Raw genomic sequence first — 26,087 nt, 5'->3', positions numbered from 1 at the left:
AGAAATTTACTAAAAGGATTTTTAAAAATGATATATAGAATAATATTCCAGTGTTGCAATGTCTACTTGCTTTATAGCAGGGTTAGGATTTTTCAAGGGATCTTTTCTTATGCCTACCCACAAGAGCATAAAAAAAAAAAAAGAGCATAAACCATAAGGGTCTGACTCTAGATCTCGGCTGGGGTCTTGATCTCAGGGTTGTGAGTTCAAGCCCCACGTTGGTCTCCACACTGGGCATGGAGCCTACTTAAGAAAAAAAGAGAGCTCTAGGCTGGCAGTACCCCCAAGGGCAGTAGAAATGCAAACTATCTCTAGAAAAACCTGTCCTTGACCCAGGCCTCAAGAAATTCCCACAAGATAGTTAAAACAAAAATTAAAAACAACAACAACAAAAAAAAAACACCCACATACATGCAGTCCAAAAAATGATAAGACACAAGAAAACAATGTGCTAAGAGAACCAACAGGCACAACAGATATCAGGTTCAGATCTGCAAAGGCTCTACATGTTGGAATTATTATATACAGAAAATAAACACGTTTAAAGAAATAAAAAGTTTCTGAAAATATGAATGAAAAGAACAAGAACGCAGCACATGTGACAAAACATAAAAGACATACATATAATCATTTAATTTAAATTAACTCTATAGGGTGCCTGGGTGGCTCAGTGGGTTAAAGCCTCTGCCTTCGGCTCAGGTCATGATCTCAGGGTCCTGGGATCGAGCCCCACATTGGGCTCTCTGCTCAGTGGGGAGCCTGCTTCCCCCTCTCTCTCTCTGCCTGCCTCTCTGCCTACTTGTAATCTCTCTGTAAAATAAATCTTTAAAAAAATAAAAAATAAAAAAATAAATTAACTCTATAAATGGGCTTCACAGCAGATGAACCCAGAACTCAGAGAGCAGAAAGATCTGAAGAAATGATCAGCATCGAAGCAGAGAGAGCAGAGAAATGATGTGAGGGGAGTTTTACAGGCACGCACAGATGAAAAGGGCTGAACTAGTATGTAATCCGAGCTTCTGAAGAAGAGAGAAGAGAGAATGGAGCAGGGCTAAGTCTCTAAAGAGATAAAGGGTGAAAAATACTGATTCAGAAACTCCAATAAATTCCAACAAAATAAGTAGAAATAGAAGCAAAACGAAACTCACACCTGGCTAGGCATGAAGACTGCCAAGCAGTTTCTTGACGAAGGGAAAATCTTAAGACTGTAAGGGCCTGCCCCTCCCAGAGGAACTTGCTTGAGGACCCGGGATGTAGGGGCGGGGCAGGCCAGGTGGAGACGTCCAATCGGTGCGGGATGTGTATGTCCACTAGGGTGAATTGAGATCCGATTGGCCACCTGTATAGGGGTGGGGCTCAACCGACCGCATAAAGGTTGCTGTGCGAGGCTAGCAGGAGAGGAGGAGAGCTGTGAGGGGAGCAGAAGGTAGAGTCCACAGGAAGGCGGAGTGGAGGAGCTGTAACAGCTCTTGTAAGAGCTATAGCCGCCGCCTGCAGCTTCCAGCCGCCTGCAGCCTCCAGCTGCCTGCAGCTTCCAGCGGCCCCGCCTTCAGCAGCCCCGAGCTGCAGCCTCTGGCAGTTGCGCTGATGGCAGTCCCGAGACACCAGCAGTCCAGTGGTCAGCCGTCCCGACGCCTGCAGCCTCTAGACGCCAGCGGTCCCGAGACACCAGTAATCCAGCGGCCCAGCAGTCAGTGTTCAGCGGTCCCGAGACACCAGTGGTCCAGCGGTCCAGCAGTCAGCGGTCCTGACGCCTGCAGCCCCTGGATGCCAGCGGTCCCGAGACGCCAGCAGCCCTGAGATGCCAACGGCCCCTAGCCGCCAGCAGCCTCAATGCCTCGCCACCCCAAGCCTCGAGCGGCCTTGTCCGCAGTGGTGGCTTCCTCTGGGTGGCAGCCTTGTCCACAGCGGTGGCTTCCTCTGGGTGGCAGCCTTGTCAGAGTGGCATCGTGGGGAGCAGAGTCTGTGTCATCCGGGTTGTCCTCCTTGTCATCGTCGCGGTCATTGCCTCTTCGTCGTCGGGAGCAGCCTCGTCCGGGAAGCGGTCTTGTCCAGAATGGCCTCTTCTTGGGAGCGACCTTGTCTGGGGAGCGACCTCATGGAGCAGCGGCCTCATCTTGGGAGTGGCCTCTTCTTGGGAGCGGCTCCGATCATGGAGCGGCCTCATCTGCGGAGCAGGCTCATCTAGAGCAGCCTCGTCCGGAGCGGCCTTCTTGGGAGTGACCTTGTCGGGATCATCGTCATCGCCTTTTCGTAAGAGATAGCCCTGACCGGTCAGTTTGATTCTTGATGCTTGGCGCGAAATAAAGTTTTATTTGACCTTTGCTTTGTATCAGTCTCGTGCCTTTGATCATGGACCCTAACAAAGACCAACCACGGAAAAAGGCAGCGTATTGTCAAAGGAACCACTGTACTACTCATCGGTCATGACAGTAAGGCAGAGAACAGTGGGCTGCCAACAGGACAGCCATGACCTAGAACCGCACACCCTCCAGTATTATTCCAGAAGAAGGAAGAGGCAGGACACGTTTTCAGAGCCTCACTAATGTGAAGATCAGGTAACCTTTTCTGTAAAGGGCCAGAGAGTAATCACTTGGGCTTCACAGGCCACCTTACCCTCTGTAACACCTTCATGACACCACTGGAAGGTGGAAACAGCCACAGGCGATACACAAACAAAACAGGCCTGGCTGAGTTCTTTTTTGTTTGTTTGTTTGTTTAAAGAATTTATTTATTTGACAGAGAGTTAGAGAAAGAGAGAGAGCACAAGTGGGGGGAGCAGCAGAGGGAGAGGGGGGAAGCAGGCCCCCCGCTGAGCAGGGAGCCCGATGCGGGACTCGATCCCAGGATCCTGGGATCATGACCTGAGCCAAAGGCAGAGGCTTAAGCAACTGAGCCACCCAGGTGCCCCAGGCCTGGCCGAGTTCTAATACCATGAACCAAGTGCAGCCTGCCGCCTCACTCCTGTTCGGACTGACAGACCGCAGGGAGAACTTGTTTGAGATAAAAGGTCTCTTGTGCGAGCGAGAGAGTGGTGAATGTGTAGTCCTAAACATCGCGGTTTTACACCATCTCTTGTGGGGTCACAGAGAGGGAACACAAGGCTGAGGCATCATACGTATGATGACAAGCACCTCGTGCATCGGGGGGAAGGGCTGACATTCAAGTGTTGACTCACACTGCTGCAGAGGGGAGGAAAGCATTAAGCATGGACAAATTTCCGAGTGTTAAAACAAAAATTGAGTAACTTCAAAATTTAATGGGGAGGACGGGAAAAAAAAAAAAAAAAAAAGGCAAGCGTGAGATACAGATAATACCTCCTGGCCTCTGCCCAGGCTCCCGGCACAGAGCTCTGAAACCCCAGTAACTCCCTGTGGTAAGAGCAGTCGGAGCACCTTTTGTTCTGGGTATTTGGTCTCTGACCTCTTCCTGACACAGGGCTCTGGAAACCCTGCTAATTTCCTAGGTGATGGGCATGTCTTTTGTTCTAAGAGGTGACTCCAGGTGGGCTCCTGGATAGGGGCTGGTCACCAGAAAGACCACACTGGGATTAGAAGGTTGGAACTTTCAGCCCCACCCCATACTCTTGAGTGGGGAGAAGGGCTGAAAGTGGAGTCGATGACCCCCGGATGCCCATCTGAGGAAGCCTCCATAAAATCCCAGCAGCATGGGGTTGGGAGAGCTTCTGGGTTGAACACGTGGGGGCACCAGGAGAATGGCATCCCTGGAGATGGCGTGGAAGGTCCACGCCCTTCCTACACACCTTGCCCTAAGGATCCCCTCCATGTGCTGGCTATCAATCATTTATCATATCCTTTCATCATAAACTGGTAAACGGAGGAACTGGCTTTTCTGAATTCCATGAGCTGCTCTAGCAAATTAATCAAACCTGAGGAAGAGGTCATGGGAACCTCTGATTTATAACTGGTTGGTCAGAAGCACAGCCTGGACTTCCTGGTAACAGGTAGCCCAGCAAATAAAGATGCATAGGATGCATTTTTAAGACAAAGATGTGAGTAAGACAGCCAATAACTCTAACCCAATGGACACATACAAGAAGACAACTTAAAACTTGTATTTTTTATCACAAATGGAGCATTTGCAAAAATTTTATCCTAATATATTTTAAAGTTGAGAAGAAATGGATAAATCCTACACTAATTTTCCTACATCAAGAAAAAATACAAAACTAATAACCTCATAATCACTAAAGAAATTGAAATCTGTAGTTAATCTTTCAGTAAAAATAAGAGAAAACTCAAAGATTTTACCAGCAAATTCATCATATATTCAATATATGAATATTGAATATATGAATATTGAATATGAATATGATATTCATCATATATTCACTCGGACTTTGAACCTGTTCCAGAATACAGAAAAAAGAACACTCTCCAAGTCATTCTTACAAGACTGGCATAACCCTGATAACAAAACCAGATGAGGAAAAAGACAATAATGTCCACACTCAACACTTCTATTCCACCCTGTACTGGAGTTTCTGGCCAGAGAAGTCAGGCAAAAATGAAATAAAAGGCATTGATTGGAAAAGAAGTAAAACTATCTCTATTTGCGAATGACATGATCTTGCATATAGAAAATCCTAAGGTATCCACTAAACTATTTATTGGAACCAATAAAATGAGGTTACAGAATATAAGATCAATACACAAAAATCAATTTCTATATAACAATTTCATTTAAAATAGCATCAAAAATACTTATGAATAAATTTAACAAAAGAAACACAAAATATCATCTGAAAACTACAGGGCATTGTTGAAAGAAATTAAAGATCTAAATAGTTGGAAAGATAGCCCATGTTCATGGATTGGAAGCCCTTACACTGTTAAGAAGGCAGTACTCCCAAGCTGACAAATTCAACACAATCCCACAATCCCAACTAACTTCTTTGTAGAAACTGAGATACAAATTCTAAAATTCATATGAAATTGCAAGAGACAGAGAATAGCCAAAATACTATTTAAGAAGAAACACAAAAGGGGCACCTGGGTGGCTCAGTGGGTTAAGCCTCTGCCTTTGGCTCAGGTCATGATCTCAGGGTCCTGGGATGGAGCCCAGCATCGGGCGCTCTGCTCAGCAGGGAGCCTGTTTCCCTGCCCCTCTCTCTCTGCCTGTCTATCTGCCTACTTGTGATCTCTGTCAAATAAATAAATAAAATCTTAAAAAAAAAAAAAAAAGAAAGAAAGAAACACAAAATTAGAGGATGCACACGTCCCAATTTTAAAACTTACTACAAAGCAACTGAAATCAAAATATTGTGGTATTGGTCTAAGTATAGACAAAGAGGTGGAGAGAATACAACTGAGAGTCCAGAAATAAACCCATGTCTCTACAGTTCACTGATTTTTGACAAGGTTGCCTAGACCACTCAACTGGGAATACACAGTCTCAACAAATGGTGCTTAAACAACTGAAGATCCACATACAAAAGAATAAAGTTGAAATCGTACTTCACTCTCTGTACAAAAATTAATTCAAAGTAGGGGCACCTGGGTGGCTCAGTGGGTTAAGCCTCTGCCTTCAGCTCAGGTCATGATCCCAGGGTCCTGGGATCAAGCCCCACATCAGGATCTCTGCTCAGCAGGGAGCCTGCTTCCCCCTCGCTCTCTCTTTCTGTGTGCTGCTCTGCCTACTTGAGATCTGTCTCTCTGTGTCAAATAAATAAGTAAAATATTTTTTAAAAAATAAAAATAAAAATTAATTCAAAGTAGATAAAAGACTTAAGTGTAAAAGTTAAAACTATAAAACTCTTGAAGAAAACAAAGACATAAATCTCTGGGTGAGTTTGGATTTGGCAATGGATTCTTAGATACGACACCAAAAGCACAAGCAACAACAAAAATATTGGCAAAAGCTACATGATTTTCATTCAACTTAAGAATGAACTCTCAGGCACGAGTCAGTACTGAGTGTTGAAAGAGGGATGCGTACTCTTTACATTCCAAATACGCAAGCAGAAAAGCTAACCCACACAAGAGAGCCCCCAGAGAGGTTGGCATCCATACTAGTGTGCAAACCTGCAACACATACAGCTTTGAATCTGCTGACACCACTAAAGGCCTCTGTCCTGAAGGTCTTATAAGAGAAGAACATCCTAGAAAATTCTTAAAACTGTTCAATGGTTAACACCTCAACTACAAAGAAAATACACTCCCTAGAAAAGACCTACATGGCCCTCGTGGAAAGCCGTTCTTTTCTAAGTTAAATCTTCCTGGGTATCAACTTAAGACATGCTGGGAGGGGAATAAAAAAGCCTAAGGGACTGTCTCTGGCCCAAAGGCACTTGTAGCATCACTGAAAACCCTTTATCACACACACAAGAGCATCTAAAACATTAGAGATGAAACTACATGACAGGAGACCTCCCAAATCAATACAAAACTGGTTGACAAATGAGTCAAATAAATACTGCGTAAGATGTTCAGATGAGGAGGGGAAGAAAAAAGAAATCACTGTCATCTAAGGTGATTAGAGAGGGCTTCACACATTGCAAGGGAGGCTCAGCACACACACAGACTGCAGGGGAGGCTCAGCACACACAGACTGCAGGGGAGGCTCAGCACACACACAGACTGCAGGGGAGGCTCAGCACACACACAGACTGCAGGGGAGGCTCAGCACACACACAGAAGATGGGGCAACACAATGGTCAAGGGTCAGAAGAGCTCCTTTCCACTGTACCCCTTTCTGTAGCTTTTGAATCCAGTACTATGTTTATTACCTATTTAAAAACAAATAACATTTTTGAAAAACCACAATGTAAAACATGAAGAACACTTACATGTCCATTGTCTCGTCTTCGTCAACTGCTGCTACGTGTGGGAAGGTCCCCAGCTGTCAACTGTACGTCTTCTCCTCTAGCCTCAGAGAGCTTTGTCAAAACTCCTTGAGTGTTAACTGAAAGAATGGATCTTTAGGAGATCAAGAAGGGTCTTGGCAGGGAGACTGGACGAGGATTAGTGATCCAAGGATGTCCCTGGGTGGACCCTGTGTGGCAACCAACCGTTCACTGCACACCCCACCCTTGATGCCGGCGGCTCACTCATGGTGGTAACGCAGGGTGTCGTGCGCCTGAACCCCACAGCTTCCTCGTGCTGCTGCCTTCGCCTCATCAGGCAGCCTTCCCAGCCTGCGTGGCCCACGCAAACCCTCTGATGCTTTTGCTATGAATGCTCCTGTGACCTCTGTTCCACATCCTTTCTTAAAACTAAGTCAGCCTGGGCTGGAGACATTTGAATGAAGAGCCCGACCCACTCTGAGGATGAGAACTACGCACCACAGCACGCTGTCTGTCTCTCGTACAATTCATGGAATTAACAATGAGCTACTTGTCAGATCGACAGGGAACTCAAAAAAACAAATAGGACCTTTGAAAAACCAGGGACAGAATGTAGCTCTACGGAGCTGCAGCCAACCGAGTTAACAGTTAAAGAAAGGCCTCTGTCACTTGTCACAGTTACAAACGTCATAGCAAGTAAGCGGCTGTAAGGAAGAGTCACACAAGCCCTTGCAAAAATTTTAATTAAAAAGAGTGTTTTACATGGGGAAACCAGACTTACTGTGGTGATCATTTCACAGTGTATACAAATATCAAATCACTATGTTATAGTCCTGAAACCAATACAATGTTATGTGTCAATTAGAATTCAAAAAAAAAAAGACAGTAAAAAAAAAGTGTTTTAAAAAATGTATCCACTCAAATTAATTTAGTCAGAAATCTTTGTTAACTTTGTTCCATTCTACAGAGCATAAATATTAAGTGCTTATAAAACACACTTCATCTGAAATGCTTTAAATATAAAACACAATTCAAGCCTCAAATAATGCATTATGATCTCATGACTACATTTATAAAACACAATGAAAAATTAACAACTTCAAATAAGTAGATAACACTATACAACGGCTCATCCCACAAATGATCCTTTAAACAGAAAGAAAAACCACACAAGCAATGTCAATTAGTGTTATTCTTTTAGTAGTACTATGGGAGACTTAAAATTCTGGTAGTGGTTTTAAAATTTAAATCACTTTCTAATCTGGAATAAAAATAGTGCAAAGTCTTTAAGGTACTTAAGTTAGAAAACTTTGATTCTCCGGATGGCAATGTGACCTTTAAAGTATGCCAACGGTGCACCCCCCAATAAGTGGATGCCCAGGTGCCATCTTGTAACAAACCCGGGACTTGATGGCCAGGTCACATGTGCGAAAGCCCGGCCTTCCAGCTCGGTGACAAGTGTACAAAATCATGACTCTCGTATCTCACAAGAAATCCAAGAACGCATTCAACAAAAAAACTAACCTGTGTGCTTTAGTTTCCTTACAAAAAAAATAGTATAAATCAGATTTTTAACCATCTCAGTGGAAATCCATTCTCTAAAATGTCATAGTTGCATTCGTCTTCTCTCAGCTGAAAGGGTGAAGCACGATCGCCACAACCTTGTTACAGACTAAAATCCAACAGGTAATTCCAACTCCACCTGGAAATGGAGAAGCTCACCGTAAGAGAGCACGCCTACGATCTGCCCGCATTTCTGCTACCTTTAATTTACAGGAAGTCAAGCGTTCTGCAGCAGTGCTCGCCTAAGGAAAACTAGGTGTGTGTTTCCTCGATCAGAGTCAGCAGACATCCTACTGATGCACAGGGCTGCCTTCCTTCCTAAACAGGAACTCCGCAGGACAACTGCCAGAAGGATGTGCATTGTTACATACGATATTAACAAACAGTAAAACTACCCTGTATGACTATTTGTTTTTCCTTCTTAAAAAAACCATTATAAACAGAGCAGCATCCACCCATGCCTTTCTGGCCCAGCTGGTGACGGAGAGACAGGAAGTCGGGCAGCAGGAGCGGCCAGTGGCTCTCTAGATGCCTGGAAGGGCGTCCTCGAGCTCTCCTAGTCAGCGGCACTGACAGCCCACCGGCGGGCAGTGGTGCCCACAAGGTTGGGTGGAGGCAGGGTGGAGGGTGTAGTGAAACCAGGATCTCTGAAGCAGTCACTCCTTTTCACTCAGTAATTCACCTCCAGCAACAGATCACAACCAAAGGCTGAGTGACATGCAGCATTATTCCTGACAGTAAGGAATTAGGACCTAAATACTCTCTTCTATCAGGGGAATTAGTACATCATGATATATCCCAATGAACAGCAGCTATTCAAAATTCCTTAAAAGTTTACTGATATAGGAAAGGGTTTACAATATAAAGTAAAAAGGGGTCTAAAATTCTATGTACCAGGGCCCCTGGGTGGCTCAGTGGGTTAAGCCTCTGCCTTCAGCTCAAGTCATAATCTCAGGGTCCTGGGATCGAGCCCCACATCTGGCTCTCTGCTCAGCAAGGAAGCTGCTTCCCCCTCTCTCTTTGCCTGCCTCTCTGCCTACTTGTGATTTCTGTCTGTCAAAAAAATAAATAAAATCTTTTTTAAAAATAACAAATAAAATAAAATTGTACGTGCCAGATGATCTTAGTGGTATAAAATAAATAGGAAAAAATAAAGAGTGGAAAATGTACCACAAAGTTAAGTGAGGTTAGCTATAGCTTATGAGATGTTTTTAAATTATTCTTATATTTCTAATCATTCTACAATATGTACTTTTTTCAAAGATTTTTATTTATTTATTTATTATTCATTTATTTATTTAAAATAAAGATTTTACTTATTTGCCTCTGCACACAAGCGGAGGCAGAGGGAGAGGGAGAAGCAGATGCCCCACTGAGCAGGGAGCCTGATGCGGGACTCGATCCCAGGACCCCAAGATCATGACCTGAGCTGAAGGCAGATGCTTAACCCACTGAGCCACCCAGGTGTCTGATTATGTTCTACTTTTAACACCCAAAGGATATCATTACCTTTCAAAAATAAAAGAATGGCCAATAGCAGTAAATGCAGCAGAGAGGCCATGCAAAAGAAATGAAGAGGTCACAGAACCTAGGACCTAGAGATGGGGGTTTCAACAACCAGGATATCAGACAAGGTACGGGACATTCTGTAAGCAGACCCAGACTAGCTCTGCTACTTAACATTTCGGTGACACTGGATAAGGCAAGCAACTTCTCCAGACCTGTGTCTTCACTGTGAGCCTTGTGTGAGGCCAAGACCCAAAGGACTACTCACTAGTGAACAGATGAGCGTGGGTTCCTTCCCCCGTACCCCACATGTCTACAGAGGCCTAGCCGTACACTTCTGCTCTGGGCTCCAGAAAACTCTTACCTGCAACTCTAGTAGGAAATGCCACCAGGCGGTCCAGCGGCGTGATCCATTTGCTGGGCACCACAGCCACGGGAACAGAGTAGTACTTCCAGATGAGCGACACCATCAGGGCAGCCTGCGGGGACAGTGCGGATGAGTGCAACCACCTGCTGGCCACATGCCCAGTAATCCGAGACAGAGGAGAAACCGACCAACACACTGAGATGCTCTGAGCCGATGACCTCAAGCCCCAGCAATGCAGTTCTTGCGGGACACAGACACATCCACACTGCCACCGACCTGCTAGCACCCCAAACAGGGTCTGATTAAAGACAGTTCACAGGACATCTAGAACAAACTGCTGCCAAGCCTTCTTACTGAAATGCCACTTTACTGTTTTAATCTGAATAATAAATATGCACTATTAATTAGCTGATATTAGCTGATAAATTAACCACAGTCTCCTATAACAAAAGTATTCTTTTCTCACTGAGCATCTCTTTTAAGTAGCCAGCCTATGATAAAGATACCTTATTAGTGACAACAGCAATCTCATGCCTAAAATCCTTGAAACAACAGTCCGTTCTCCACCCCCCCAACACACACACACACACACACACACACACAGGGCTGGCATCTGCGTGTGGACAGAGCCCTGAGTCTAAACAGTGGCAGCGAAGCAGAAGCATCCTTTCCGCTGCCTTCACCTGTCCCGTGCCTTGGAGAAGCCACTCAAATGAGAAGACTTAAAAGAGGGAGTCTGGCTTCAATCCTGTCCCTGGGAAACCTAACCGGTGTCAAAGCGACAGGACCTCAGGTCGAGTGTACATCACTGAACCCAGACACCCTGGGCTTGCAGGGCTGACTCGAGGCCTTTGGTGCAGCGAGGACCACACGCAGCGCGGAAACCCAGAGTCACTGACAGCAGCCGCAAGCGTGGACACAGCATGGCCACGACCTCAGAGGAAAGCAGCAACAGGAGTAGCTCCCCAGGAACTCTCTTATCCCAGACGGGACTGCTGAGGACCAACAGCACTGGACTGCAATGAGCACAGTGGGTCCTCACCTCGACAGTGAGCAGCAGTTTCCATGTCTGTGTGCCATGTAACAAGCAATGATCCTAACTGACCATCTTAGCAAATACAAAATCTAAAGAAGCTTCTCTCACTTCCCCACAAGCTCCCCAAGCTGCACTGGAGTAACGGCACCACCCAAGAGTCCCAGAGAAGCTACGTCAGCATCCATGTGCTAAAAAACCCCAATGTTTCACAACTCAGGAGACAGACTCCCCTGGAACCCTCGTGCACTGCTGACGGGAACGCAAGCTGGTGCAGCCACTGTGCAAACAGTACGGAGGTTCCTCAGAAAGTTAAAAATAGAAATACCATAGGACCCAGTCATTCCACTACCAGATACTCACGCAAAGAAAACAAAAACAGTCCCTGGAGAAGATCCATGCACACCTATGCTTACCGCAGCATTATTTACGGTCACCAAGACGGGGAAGCAGCCCGTGTCCATGACAGACGAACGGATAAAGATGAGGCTGTGTATTTATATATATTTACACACAGACACAGACACACACACACACGGAACACTACTCAGCCACCAAAAGGGATGAGCTCTTGCTGTCTGTAACAACAGGGATGCATCCAGAAGGCACACCGCTATGTGAAATACGCGAGAGGGACAAACACCGGACCACTTCACTCCCATGCAGACTCTAAAACATGAAAGGAATAAAGAAAAAGCAGAACTATGAATACAGAGAACAAACTGATGGCTGCCAGAGGGAAGAGAAATAGAGGGATGGGGGAAACACATAAAGGGGATTAAGAGGTACAAAGTTCCAGCTCCAAAGTCAGTCAGTCATGGAGGTGAAAAGCACAGCAGAGGGACGCAGTCAGTATCATCAGGACACGCTGCGCGGTAAGGGGCGGGGATCGCAGTCATCCCGGTGAGCAAGGAGCAACGCAGAGAATTACTGACTCCTTATGCTGTACACCTGAAACTAACAGGACACTGTATGTTAATTATACTTCAACTTAAAACAGAGAGAGGGAAAGGCCTTCCTTCAGTCCAACTTATAAATGCACAGCGTTCAGTTCCATACTGGCAGGATCACGCAGCGCAGCCACGGAAAGTGGAAAAAGCCTGAACTCTTGGACCTGGATCCTGGTGGCCGCAGTTCTGGAGGACAGTCCATAACAACTTTAACGACCCCAGGTGACACAATAGGACACTTACTTGCAATACATAGAAGGCAACACTTATAACCCATTTTATCTTGGCCAACTGAGCTGTCCGAGCTTTCACTGAAAGGAAAAACAGGATGAAATCATTCTATCAGTCCTGAAAATAAAGGAAAATACTCAAAGACACAGAAATGTTATTCTCCTCCTATAAAATAGCTTCTAATCATGTTGTATAACATTTGTTCAGTATATTTAGAAAACAGAAAACAGAATTTCTTAAAAGCCACACATGATGCCATGCATTAAAACAGAATCACACACAGATTGTAAGATTTGAAGCTTTAATTTTGAACACCCTTAAAACTACCCGTCTACATCAGAGATTCTTTTTATAGTGTACTTACCAACAGGACTACATTTGCTCCCCAGTCTCCCTGTCTACACTGTACGCTAACCCACATGTGGGAGCCTAGCTTGTCCTGGGCCTAGGGGACGCGGGGGAGCTCTGCATGTCTTACCAGCCTGGAGGCAGCTCTCTCTCAGTGCGCATTCGCAGCACACGGGTGGAAATGTCTTCGTCATAGAAGAGTGTTAGGGACAGTGGCCAACACAGTAATGAACAAGACCTGACCGTGACCGTGTCAGTCTATTCTCAGATAAGGACACTCTGGGCACATTTGTGAGTGTCCACAAAAGCCCTTGGGCATCCACTATGACACTTGCTCTAGGCTTATCTCGAAAAGTGTTGAGGGGCACTTGGGTGGTTCAGTCAGTTAAGCGTTCCACTCAGGTCATGATCCCAGGTTCCTGGAATTGAGCCCTGCGAACTGCTCCCTGCTCAGCAGGGAGCCTGCTTCTCCCCCTGCCTTCCATTTCCCCTGCTTGTGCGCCCTCTGTCCCTCTGACAAATTAATAAAATCTTAAAAAAAAAAAAAAGGGGGGGGGAGTGTTGAATTTCAAAATGTCTACCTACAGAAATGAAAAAAAGCTCAGGTCATGATCCCAGGGTCCTGGGATCGAGTCCTGCATCGGGCTCCTTGCTCAGCGGGAACCTGCTTCTCTCGCTGCCTCTGCTGCCTCTCTGCCTGCCTGTGTATACTCGCTTGCTCTCTCTCTGGCAAATAATTAAAAAATAAAAATAAAAATAAATCTTTAAAGAAAAAAAGCTAAAAGGACGTTAGTTGTTTCTGTGTTTAGGAAACAAAGGTTCACCGACAAAGAGACAATAATCATGACTACTGAGTTTCTTCTGGACAAACTCAGAAGTTCCTCTCAACATTTAGAACATCTAAGAATCAAAGCGCATGTTCTACCAATCTTCACAGAAAGACTTCTCTATTCCTCAGCTCCCATGAAGTTTTCCGCACTACAGGTGAAACAAGTACCGTGAGTTTTAAGCTTATCCGTCATCTTGTTGATCTTTCTCTCCAGCCTGGCATATCTGGCGAATTCATCCATCATGTTTACGGTGGAGAGCTCCTGCTTCATGTCCTGGATCTCTGCTCTCATCTGGGCCTCCTGCTCCGCATCCTTCTGCAGCAGCCTGGACATCTGGCAGAGTGGACAGCTGAGGTCAGCGCCTTCCCACAGGGGGACACCTCCCCCACCCCATCCTAGTGCTGCTGCTTCCAGATGGGCAGGCTGCTCTGGACCTGCACAGCCAGCCTCTGTGGCCTAGTTCTGCTGCTGCCCTCTGGGACCACCACAGACAAAAACGGCCTCCGATGTGAATCACCAGTCAAATTATACTTTTCCTTTTGCAGACATGCCCATGGATCGCTCCAGCACAATGTCTGGATCTTTCACCATAACGATAAAACTGTGATTATAAAACCAATTCCAGCCATCATTCAGGTAACAAGGACCACACATTCTCTTCCCTTCCTGAAGAATCTAGTCCTGAATTAGGTAGGCAGAGGAAAAGGACAGTGCTAGTGAGGAGGGGGTAGCCCAGCCAGAGGACTTAATCCCAAGCACCGTCAGGAGGGCATTCCCATAGAGGGGCACCCTGGCAAGGGAGGATAGAGGCAAGCATGTGATATGAGCATCTCCAGAAAGGGCAGCCCCGCATAGGTGTCAGAGTAAGAGGCATACAGGATAAGAGGAAAGCACCCAGCCAACAGCAGAGTCAGAGCCCAAGTGGGACCAGCAGCCACTGGGGTGGGGAGGAGGAGGCCCCAGTGGGGATGCGAGATTAATTACAAAGGTCTGATCAAATACAGTAAACACACTGAATATAATGGGAGCCTGTTTTCTCACTATCAGAACTGGGGGTTAGAAATATGGATGAGGAGAACCAGAATAAATGCTGAAGTGTTGAATTAGAATCGGAGGCATGGGGGCGCCTGGGTGGCTCAATGGGTTAAAGCCTCTGCCTTCAGCTCAGGCATGATCCCAGGGTCCTGGGATCGAGCCCTGCATCAGGCTCTCTGCTCATCAGGGAGCCTGCTTACCCCGCGCTCTCTCTCTGCCTGTCTCTCTGACTGCTAATGATCTCTGTCAAATAAATAAAAATCTTTAAAAAAAAAAAAAAAAAAAAAAAGAATCGGAGGCATGGTGTGAACTCGTGGTTTTTGGTAGATAGAGAAATATAGATGTAAATGTTTGTGAAAAAGAGCCTCCAAAAGCCAGACCCCCACATGGGACGTCTCCTGATGCCCCCCACCCTCGCATACAATTGTGGGGACACCCGCCAGCTGGAGCCAAAGACAGATGGCAGTGGCCACCAGGTGGCGCCCGGCAGCAGGCCAGGATGCCTCAGCAACGTCGGACAGCAAGGGCAAGCGGGGATTGTGGGGGGCAGGGAACGCAGAAATCCTTCGGGACCCACCCCCAGCGAAGAGTGAACGTCCCACGGGGTCAGATGCGATGCAGCGAGAACACAGCATCCCTTCTGTGACACCGGACAAAGGTGTACGAAGGCCATCCTGCAAACTCACTGCCCTTGCCATATTCAGAAACACGAGCCATACCATACTGGGAAGCCTTCCAGACGAGAGATGCATCAAGTGTGTGCAATGCACAGTGCTGACCGGAACCCTTTGCTACAAAGGACCTTGCCTGGAACGGAGCAGGTCAGGAGGAAGGTTCCTGATGGCTAAGTTGTGGATAAGACACCTGTTTATACAGTAATGTGTCGGGGAATGCAGGGGCCCAGGTTGACAACTTGTTTTCAAGAAACAAAATCAGTTCTTTGTACTGTATGCATACCTTTTTGGCACATTAGTTTCAAAATTCTAAAAAACAGATTAATTTTTTAAAAAATGAAAGGGGATAACGTATATAAGTGTACTGGCACATAGCAAGTGCACAATAACTGGGTTCGTCCCTCGGCTTGGGGTCCCCTCTACACAACACAGCAACGCTTCAGATAGAGCTGGGAGCCATGCCCCATCACGGGTGTCCCAGGGCGCCTGCATAAGTGCGGGTTCCCAGGACAGCCTCTGAGGTAGCAGCCTTTAGCACCTACGCAATGAAGCCCTTCTCCAAGGAAGCGGGAAGCCCGCTTCTCCCCCTCCCCCTGCTCCTGTTCCTGTTCTTGGTGTCTCTGTGTCAAAAAAATACAATCTTTAAAAAAAAAAAACTTTCTTGAAGATTTTATTTATTTGACACAGAGACAGAGATTGCAAGTAAGAGGAGAGGCAGGCAGAGAGAGAGGGAAGCAGGCTCACCACTGAGCAGAGAACCGGATGCAGGGCTCAGTCCTAGGACCCTGAGAGCATGACCTGAGCTAAAGGCAGAGGTTTACCCCACTGGGCCACCCAAGCACCCCAAAAAAACTTTTTTAAGAAGACCAAAGATGTTTACTCAGGACTAGGTGAGTGAGGGTGGGAAAATGAGCTTGTGGAGGAGCTTAGAATCTTATGGTTAAATTAGACAACTGTACTGCTTGGGAGGGAAAATGATTAAATTAGGTCTGCAAGTACACAAAAATATCTGGAAGTATTTAAATTTGCAAATAGGTACCAATATTAATCCAAGACCTCCTTATAAGTGACAGTTAAAATGTACCAGAATTATGAATTAAATAGTAAAATCTAAAGGGATTTTAAGTGTTCTGAATATTAATTTTTCAAACAAAAATAAACCTCTGACCTCCTTATGTATTCAAAAGCACCTTCCAGAACCTTAAACCTCTCACTTGATAGAAACACATAAGCTTTGTGGGGTACAGCTTTTTCAAAGACCTGGAGATGGGTCCATAAAGAATCCTCAAGCAGAAAACGAGTTTTCCCAAAATTCGTATTAAGATGACAAGCAGTGGAAGACTCTAGGGAGAAAACAAGGGTAGAACCGATCCTCCTTGTCACCCTTGTCCCCCAGACACTGGCTGCCAGCCTGCATGAGCTCATAGTGTCCTACCAGACTCACCCTGAGATCCTGTCCAAGTCCCAAACCCCTTTCCGAATAGACAAAATGTTACGGTTTGAACTTGGAGTCACACCCAGGAAGAATCAAACCCCACTCCGCCACTCAATGGCTGGCATCTGGACTAGACCCCATCTGAAAATTAAAGTATAATGACATTTAAGCCCAAAGGTTAGTCCCTCCTGGAACACAGAGGACACTAGGTGAATGACATGCTGGGGTGGCCTGCTTAGATGTGTTCCTAATACTGGCGACACACTGCTCATCCCGAGAAGGGACCAAGGCTCCGGCGAAACTACAGACCCACACGAGGACTCCGAGTTAGGAGCCCTCCTCACCGCACTGGTCCCCCGCACCCGGATGACCCCATCCACGAGGTCCCGACTGCGCATGTGCACTCAACCCCCACTGCCCCAACTACCCCCACAAATAACAATTGGGGGCCATCCTCACGCCTGGTGGTCCCAGGAGGAACTCACCAGGCGACTGTTTTCAAAGAGGGGAGGGTCTCAGGAAGGCCCCTACAGCAGGAGGCAGGTCCTGCAGTGTCCGTCCCTGGCCTCCCTGGCTTCGGAAGCCTGGGCCCCTAGAGGGAGAGGGAGGCGGCTACTTTTTAGACCAAAAAGTGAAGGCAATTTCAAAGTCATCAAATATGAAGGTGGTAGTCACCCCACAAACCAAATCCCAGAGGGCAACCTGCGTGGGGTCCGTGCCCAGGGTTTGATGGGGGGAGCTGTTTACCCCAGCGCAGCACCCACTCTCAGCCACGTTAATCCTGGGGCGCCTGAGTGGGGCGCCTGAGTGGGGCGCCTGAGTAGGGCGCCTCCCTACGCCCCGCCTCCCACCAGCGTTCCCGGAGCGCATGCGCAGTGCACACAGCTCGCCAGGACGCCCTCCGCCACTGCTAGGCCCGGGCGCCTGCGCAGTACACCTCCCTATAGCCGTCCACAGCGGCGCTCGCTGGGGCATCTCCGTCTCCCTCGTTCTCTGCCTTTGGTTGAAGAAAGTCCTGGTTCACTTAGTAAATGAGCTAGGCCCTCCCATCCACATGCCCTATGACCAGCTTGAAGAGAATTAAGAACTCTCAGGAAAAGTCCAACCAAGTCAGCACCGGGACTGGGAGTCCTCATCCCGGCCCCCGACTCCACCGCAGTATTGAGCTGAGGTCCCCTCCCAGGACCCTGCAAGGCTTTGCTAGACAGAGGACTTGTGATACCTAAGAGACTGATTCAAGGGCTTCAACCGGCCTACCTGACTAACGGGATGGTGCGCCCCCACCCCACCCCGCCCCGCCCCCCATTCCTACTGGCTGAGTGGAAAACGCTTCGGAAACACCGGAAGAATGCTGTATTCGATGTAGGAGGACGTGGCCCATTCCCAGTCAAGCTTCGTTTCTCCTCAGGGGTCTTCCCCACTTAGGTCCTCCAAAAGGACCTGTAACAGGCAGCCTCTAATGGTCGTGGAAGAAGGGAGTTGCGGGAAATTGGAGTGGGAGATGAACCGTCAGAGACTATGGACTCCGAGAAACAATCTGAGGGTTTTGAAGGGGCGGGGGGAGTGGGGGGGAGGGGTTGGGGGAGCCAGGTGGGGGTATTATGGAGGGCACGGATTCCATGGAGCACTGGGTGTGGTGCATAAACAATGAATTCTAGTACACTGAAAAGAAATTTTAAAAATTTAAAAAAAAAAAAAAAACAGCGTCTTACCCTGCTCACGAGAAGAGCGTTCCATACGGCTTCACCCTGACCCTCACCACAAACCCAGTGCCCAGGCGGTACAGATCTCTGCTCAGGTAAGTATATGTGATGACCCTGACAATGAGCGTTAGAACCAAGGGGAAACAGGTTCAAGAAAGCTAACTGTGTTGAGGTTACAGAGGTCATACATCCTGTGGAAGCAGCACAGAATGTGAACACGGTGCTTTTTCATCTAAATGAGTAACACCCAGGGACACAGCCTCATGTGCATCCAGACTGCAGCAATAACCCTTGGTGAGTGTGTCCTAGCTGCCGAGCACCAGTGTGTTGGAAGCTTGGTTAAGGAGCAGGATGATGACAGCTCTTACTTACAGCCACTGCCATACCCCAAACACAGACTCCTCTCCCCCCGCCAAGAGGAAATTACAAACGATTCATGGAGGAATACCAAACTAACACAGCCTCTTTCAAAGAAGTCAAACTATCACTCTTTGCAGATGATATGATATTTTATGTGGAGAACCCAAAAGACTCCACTCCAAATCTGCTAGAACTCATGCAGGAATTCAGTAAAGTGTCAGGATACGCCAACAACAAGACAGAAAGTGAAATTAAGGAGTCGATCGCATTTACAATTGCACCCAAAACCATAAGATACCTAGGAATAAACCTAACCAAAGAGGCAAAGAATCTGTACTCAGAAAACTATAAAGTACTCATGAAAGAAAGTGAGGAAGACACAAAGAAATGGAAAAATATTCCATGCTCATGTATTGGAAGAATAAGTATTGTGAAAATATCTATGCTACCTAAAGCAATCTACACATTTACTACAATACCTATCAAAATACCATCCATTTTTTTGTCAAAGAAATGGAAAAAATAATCCTAAAATTTATATGGAACCAGAAAAGATCTCGAATAGCCAGAGTAATATTGAAAAAGAAAGCCAAAGTTGGTGTTATCACAATTCCAGACTTCAAGCTCTATTACAAAGCTGTCATCATCAAGATAGTATGGTACTGGCACAAAAACGGACACATAGATCAGTGGAACAGAATGGAGAGCCCAGAAATAGACCCTCAACTCTATGGTCAACTAATCTCCAACAAAGCAGGAAAGAATGTCCAATGGAAAAAAGACAGTCTCTTCAACAAATGGTGTTGGGAAAATTGGACAGCCACATGCAGAAAAATGAAACTGGACCATTTCCTTACATTACACATGAAAATAGACTCAAAACAGATGAAGGACCTCAATGTGAAACAGGAATCCATCAAAATCCTTGAGGACAACACAGGCAGCAACCTCTTCGACCTCAGCTACAGCAACTTCTTCCTAGAAACATCACCAAAGGCAAGGGCAGCAAGGGCAAAAATGAACTACTGCAACTTCATCAAGATCAAAAGCTTTTGCACAGCAAAGGAAACAGTCAACCAAACCAAAAGACAACTAACAGAATGGGAGAAGATATTTGCAAATGACGTATCAGATAAAGGGCTAGTATCCAAAATCTGTAAAGAACTTATCAAACTCAACACCCAAAGAACAAATAATCCAATAAAGAAATGGGCAGAGGACATGAACAGACATTTCTGCAAAGAAGACATCCAGATGGCCAACAGACACATGAAAAAGTGCTCCATATCACTCGGCATCAGGGAAATACAAATCAAAACCACAATGAGGTATCACCTCGCGCCAGTCAGAATGGCTAAAATTAACAAGTCAGGAAACGACAGATGCTGGCGAGGATGCGGAGAAAGGGGAACCTTCCTATACTGTTGGTGGGAATGCAAACTGGTGCAGCCACTCTGGAAAACAGCATGGAGGTTCCTCAAAAAGTTGAAAATAGAGCTATCCTTTGACCCAGCTATCGCACTACTGGGTATTTACCCTAAAAATACAAATGTAGTGATCCAAAGGGGCACGTGTACCCAAATGCTTATAGCAGCAATGTCCATAATAGCCAAACTATGGAAAGAACCTAGATGTCCATCTACAGATGGATAAAGAAGATGTGGTATATATACACAATGGAATACTATGCAGCCGTCAAAAGATTGAAATCTTGCCATCTGCAATGACGTGGGTGGAACCAAAGGGTATTATGCTGAGCAAAATAAGTCAATCAGAGAAAGGCAATTATCATATGATCTCCCTGATATGAGGAAGTTGAGAGGCAAAGTGGGGGTTTGGAGGGTAGGGAAGGAAAAAAAAGGAAACAAGATGGGATCAGGAGGGAGACAAACCATAAGAGACTCTTAATCTCACAAAACAAACTAAGGGTTTCCGGAGGGAGGGGGGTAGGGAAAGGGTGGTGGGGTTATGGACATTGGGGATGGTATGTGCTACAGTGAGTGTTGTGAAGTGTGTAAACCTGGCGATTCACAGACCTGTACCCCTGGGGCTAATAATACATTATATGTTAATAAAAAATTAAAAATTTAAAAAAAAAAACTAACACAGCCTCTTTGAGCAACTTAGTTTCTTACAGTTCCAATAAAGGTGAAATGGGATGGGGTATACAAGAAGAACCAAGGTGACAAAAACGATGGGCAGGCAAACCACAGAACAGGAGAAAATATTTACAAATCATATACCCAGTAAGTAAACAACTCCTCACCCAACAACAACAACAAACCAAATACTCACTCACTCCCCACTCTGAACCCACAGAGGATGCCCTTCCCTTATGGACAAGCACCTGATGCCCCATTAAAAAGGGGGGCAAAGGACTTGAACAGATATTTCTCCAAAGAAGATACACAGATGGCCAATAAGCACACAAAATCACTAATCATTAGGAAAATGCAATCAAAATCATAATAAAATCACACCTTGCCTCCATTGAGGATGACTGTTATAAAAACAAAACAAAACAAGACAGCAAGTGCTGGAACTTGTGGAAAAATTAGAACCTTGTACGTTGCTGGTGAGAATGCAAAATGGTGCAGCTGCTATGGAAAATGGTTGGGCAGTTTCTCCAGAAGTTGAAAATAGAATTACCATATGATCCAGTAATCCCACTTTGGATATTTACCCAAAAGTACCAAAAGCAGAGACTCGAACAAGTATTTGCACACTAGTGTTCCAGCAGCATTATTCACAATAGCCAAAAGGTGGAAACAACTGCATGTCCATCAAAAGAAGAAAGGATAAACAAAATGTGGTATACATACACAATGAAATATTATTCAGCCTCAAAAAGGAAGGAAATCCTAACACATGCTACAACCATGGTCTACAGGGATAGACCCGGAAGGCATTATGCTGAATGAAAGAAGCCAGGCATAAAAGGAAAAATACCTACATGAGATAATCAGAGTAGTCAAATTCATAGAGACAGAAAGTAGAACTGTGGTTGCCAGGACTGAGTTGAAAGAAGAATAGGGACTTACTGTTTAATGGACAGAGCTTCAGTTTAGGAAGATGGAAAGGTTCTAGAGATGGACGGTGGTGATAGTTGCACAATAATGTAATGATTTAATGAAACTGAACTATATACCCAAAAATGGCTAAAATGGTAAATTTTAAGTTGTGTATTTTACCAAAATTTTATTTAAAAAGAGAAAAAAGATGGAGAAGCCAGTTCTTTCAGGGTCTTTTATGCAATGCTAAGTACTTGGGACATCATCTTAAAAACCTAGCAGTGTCAAAGGGGAATGAAGGGTTAAGAGAGAATTCCCCATGCCTTAGTTGGGCAATGCAGGTAGTACAGTCCTTGAATAGAATCTTACAGGAAACAGGCACTCAATGAATACTGGTAAAATAAAGAAAGGAGAAATCCTGCCTAGTCTTAAATAATACCCCCTTCACACACACCACCATCACCACCACCAATGTAAATCAGGAAGTAAGAGCAGGGAGATTCCCCCAATTATGGCACGCAATTCCCCCCAATTATGGCATTTTCCCCCAATAATGCCATGGCACGCACCCAGTCTTAAAGGTCTCCAGGTCTGTCAGACTCCCGCTGTAGGCGTAAAGGGGACGCCCTTAACCCACACACACCTCATCAAACCTGCCTCCAACCCTATTACCAAGCTCCAAGAGGCAGAGGGACAAAACCAGGAGAATCACAACCAAGGATCAGTCTCCGCCCCAGTGGTCACTAACTGGATGCACAGTGACCCTCTGAGTCAGACTCCTCCTTTGAGATAAAGGGACATGGGATGACATTCGCATTTTACAGCAGCTGACAACCGGCCACGAGGTAATGTACTCATGCCTCCGCCAAGTGCACGAGAGAGCTGCTCCCGGTGCCCTTTGCTCTCCTGAACACAGGAAGCGTGACACAGTGCCGAGATTCCGTCTACACAGCCTCTGACCGCAAAAGTGGAGGCGGCTGCAGCCTGAGAGCCTTCCACCCGGGACCTGGCACGGCTGGCACGGCTGGCACTCCGGCACTCCATGCGGGAAGGCGGCGGCCTCCAGGAAAGCCTGGACTCCGCGCTGCGCCAGGCGCTGGCCGCCAGCAGCGAGGGCTGCGCGAAGCCTCCGCCGACCGGGAGATAACGGGAACCAGCGCGGCCGGCTGGCAGGGGGCACTGCGAACTCCCGGCCTCAGGGCTGCTGCCCCGGGAAAACGCGGCCTGCTGTCGCCAGGTCATTCTTCCTCCCTCAGAATCGAGAAGTCCGGATGTGGGGAGTAAAGCTTTGCAACTTTTGGATGCTAGCAATTAACAAAAAGAAAAAAATCTTAAAATAGAACGGCCCAAGCGGACACTTCTGCAGGCGCAGTCCGGCTCGCCGGGCACCGCGGCGGCCACCCACCGGCCCCGGGAAGGCCAGGCAGCCACTTACGAAGGAGGAGAAGGACGGGAGGAGGATCCTGAGGACATTGCACCCAAACACGAAGCTGAGCACCAGCAGCCACGCCCAGCGGTCGGCCTCCGCGCCGCTCATCCCGGATGCTCCCGGAGGTGCCGGCTCTGCTAAGGTAACTCCATGGGGACCACGCCGGCGCCCACGCCGCGCGGGCGCCTGCGCAGTGAGGCCCGGGGGGGGGGGGGGCCGCGCAAACGCGCCGGTGCGCCTGCGCACTGTGCTGCACTGGGCGGGGAGGCAAGACTTTGCTTCTTGGTCTTGGTGGACGCTTTCTGGGCAAATCTTGGCCTTTCCGGCTTCCGTAGCCTTTCATACCCTCCCCACCACCGCCCTGGCCGCCGCTTTCCCAGCTCTGGTGGTTGGGTTGCCACCAGCTTCAGTTTTCGTCTAGCTGCGAGCCTTTTCTTATTATTACGTAATGAGTACTTACTTTAAATTGACTCGGTTTTATTCCTAGAGGAATTTATTTTAAAATAAGCCTCTCCATAAGTGGAAAACTACCGTAATTCTAGTAGCAAGTGACTGTAAAACCTTTTTGTGGTTATATGTAAAATGTCTTAAGTTTACAATTCAAAACAAATCACTGAAATAAGTCTAAACAATTTACAAATCTTCATACCTAAAAAATAAGCATTAAACAGAAAGTACTGTTTACAAACCCACCTGTTTAGGTGAATCGAGGTTTTAGGGCAGAATAATCCCAATCAAGTTTGCATATAGTAGATAAAGCAAAAGATTATTTAGCGGAGGCGCCTGGGCCGCTCAGTGGTTAAGCCTCTGACCTTGATTTGGCTCAGGTCAAGCTCTCAGGGTTGTGAAATCTGGACCCCACACTTAGTGTGGAGCCTGCTTAGGACTCTCTCTCTTGTTCGGCCCCGCCCTGCCGCCGCCCCCCGCCATGTGTGTGCGCACAAGCCTGCTCTTTCTCTCTCTAAAAATAAAAAATAAATTAAAATTAAATAAAAGATGTTTAGCTCCCCCTGCTCTCAAGGTTGGATTTTGAGAACTAACTCTAATCAAATGAATCAAGGAACTGTGGTTCTACACTGTCTTCACAAAATGAGCAAACCAGGGGTGCCTGGGTGGCTCAGTGGGTTAAGCCTCTGCCTTGGGCTCAGGTCATGGTCTCAGGGTTCTGGGATCGAGCCCCGCATCCAGCCCCTCATCCAGCCCCTCATCCAGCCCCTCACCCAGCCCCGCATCAAGCTCTCTGCTCAGCGGGGATCCTGCTTCCCTTCCTCTCTCTCTGCCTGCCTCTCTGCCTACTTGTGATCTCTCTGTGTGAAATAAGTAAATAAGATCTTTTTTTTAAAAAATGAGTAAACCTTTTCCAATCTCTAAAAGTAAGGAAGTTTTCTTCCAGTCCAAGTTAGGACAGTTGCCTGAGAAACATGCTCCTGACAGGAAAGAAAGTGTTCCAGAGAATGATCAGTTTTTATAGGTTTATATGCCTTTTTACATCTTGTACAAGCTCAAAAGATTATAGATTAGCATATAGGCAGCAATCATGAGTTTTTTCACAGAGGAATTCAGGAAGCAGGAACATTGATCAATCGCTTAGGGACAAGATGGTTCTGCTATAGGCTACTTATTCACAAAGCGGATGTACAAGGCATGGGTGGAAGGCCATAAATCAAGTTTCTGGATTAAACAAAATTTATTTACAGTTGTGTTGACCGAGAAAGAAATCAGAAATGGCATTCCTTTTATACCAGGCCTTTAGAGTTTTTCGTTCATCATTTCCCCTTTTCGATCTATTGATCGAAATCGAATCTTTAGACAGAAAGTATTTATGATCATTATTTTGCCCCTTGATGCCAGAGTAATTGCTTAGTTGCCCTGGGTCCTTGATGTCCCTCAACACTAGGCACCATGTAAGTCACCTAGGAGTCCGGGGAGGGGCGGGGCGGCGGGTGGTGGCGTTCAACAGTATGGCCTTTAACAGTGAATACTACAGCCAATATATATTTTTCAGTCAGATTGAATTGTCATGCAAACATTGTATGTGTGCTTTGTAATGAATTTTTGCCTTTGCACTTTTGTAACATTCATAACATAAATACAAAAATAGCAATAAAAATCTGAGTAATAATATTTGAAGACCTAATGGGGACTAGATACAAAATTAGAAAGAAAAGAATCCCCCCAAAAAATCCATTACAGGTATTTTATAATATTGAATTAACTTGAGTATCTATTTCCTTTATCTGTAGTTATTCGTGCCCTGTGATATGTTTGAGCTGACTGGTTTAAAATGTAATTAAATTTTCTGTGATTATATGTAACAATTTCTCTGCCCAGTAAGTTTCCATAGATATTACATCTTGTGGTGGTTTTAACTCTATCTCCCAAAACATTTGGTCATCAGTATTAATATTAGAATAATTTTTGTTAGAATCAGACCACTGTATTTGAGATAGAAAGTCAGTATTACACCATATAGGAGTAGAGTTATGATGAAAAGTACTCTAGTTACAAAATAAATCAAGGAGTATTACAGAGGTGGTTTTTGAAAAAATTATTTATTTGAGGGGCGCCTGGGTGGCTCAGTGGGTTAAAGCCTCTGCCTTCAGCTCAGATCATGATCCCAGGGTCCAGGGATCGAGCCCTGCATCCGGCTCTCTGCTCCGCAGGGAGTCTGCTTCCTCCTCTCTCTCTGCCTGCCTCTCTGCCTACTTGTGATCTCTGTCTGTCAAATAAATAAATAAAATCTTTAAAAAAAAAGAATCATTGTCTAAGAAGGCCCATCTTCCTCCATGGGAAGAACTTTGGTGGTA

The 26,087-nt window shown here is 46.1% G+C and overlaps 1 protein-coding gene across 1 annotated transcript; it reads right to left on the bottom strand.

The window, feature by feature from the left end:
• Positions 1 to 7,662: 7,662 nt before the first annotated feature.
• Positions 7,663 to 23,492, bottom strand: GET1 (guided entry of tail-anchored proteins factor 1). The gene is made up of 5 exons (XM_032355259.1): positions 23,287 to 23,492; positions 13,801 to 13,966; positions 12,468 to 12,535; positions 10,239 to 10,353; positions 7,663 to 8,507 (listed from the first exon to the last, which is right to left on the bottom strand). Exons 1-5 carry the CDS (start codon positions 23,386 to 23,388, stop codon positions 8,434 to 8,436), a joined length of 525 nt encoding a protein of 174 aa, XP_032211150.1. The 5' UTR covers positions 23,389 to 23,492; the 3' UTR covers positions 7,663 to 8,433.
• Between the last annotated feature and the right edge of the window lie 2,595 nt (positions 23,493 to 26,087).

The sequence above is a fragment of the Mustela erminea genome, chromosome 1 (assembly GCF_009829155.1).
Source record: "Mustela erminea isolate mMusErm1 chromosome 1, mMusErm1.Pri, whole genome shotgun sequence".
In the NCBI taxonomy this organism is placed as follows: domain Eukaryota; kingdom Metazoa; phylum Chordata; class Mammalia; order Carnivora; family Mustelidae; genus Mustela; species Mustela erminea.
The sequence above is the reverse complement of the archived record's forward strand: the minus strand, read 5'-3'. Positions and strand labels throughout refer to the sequence as shown.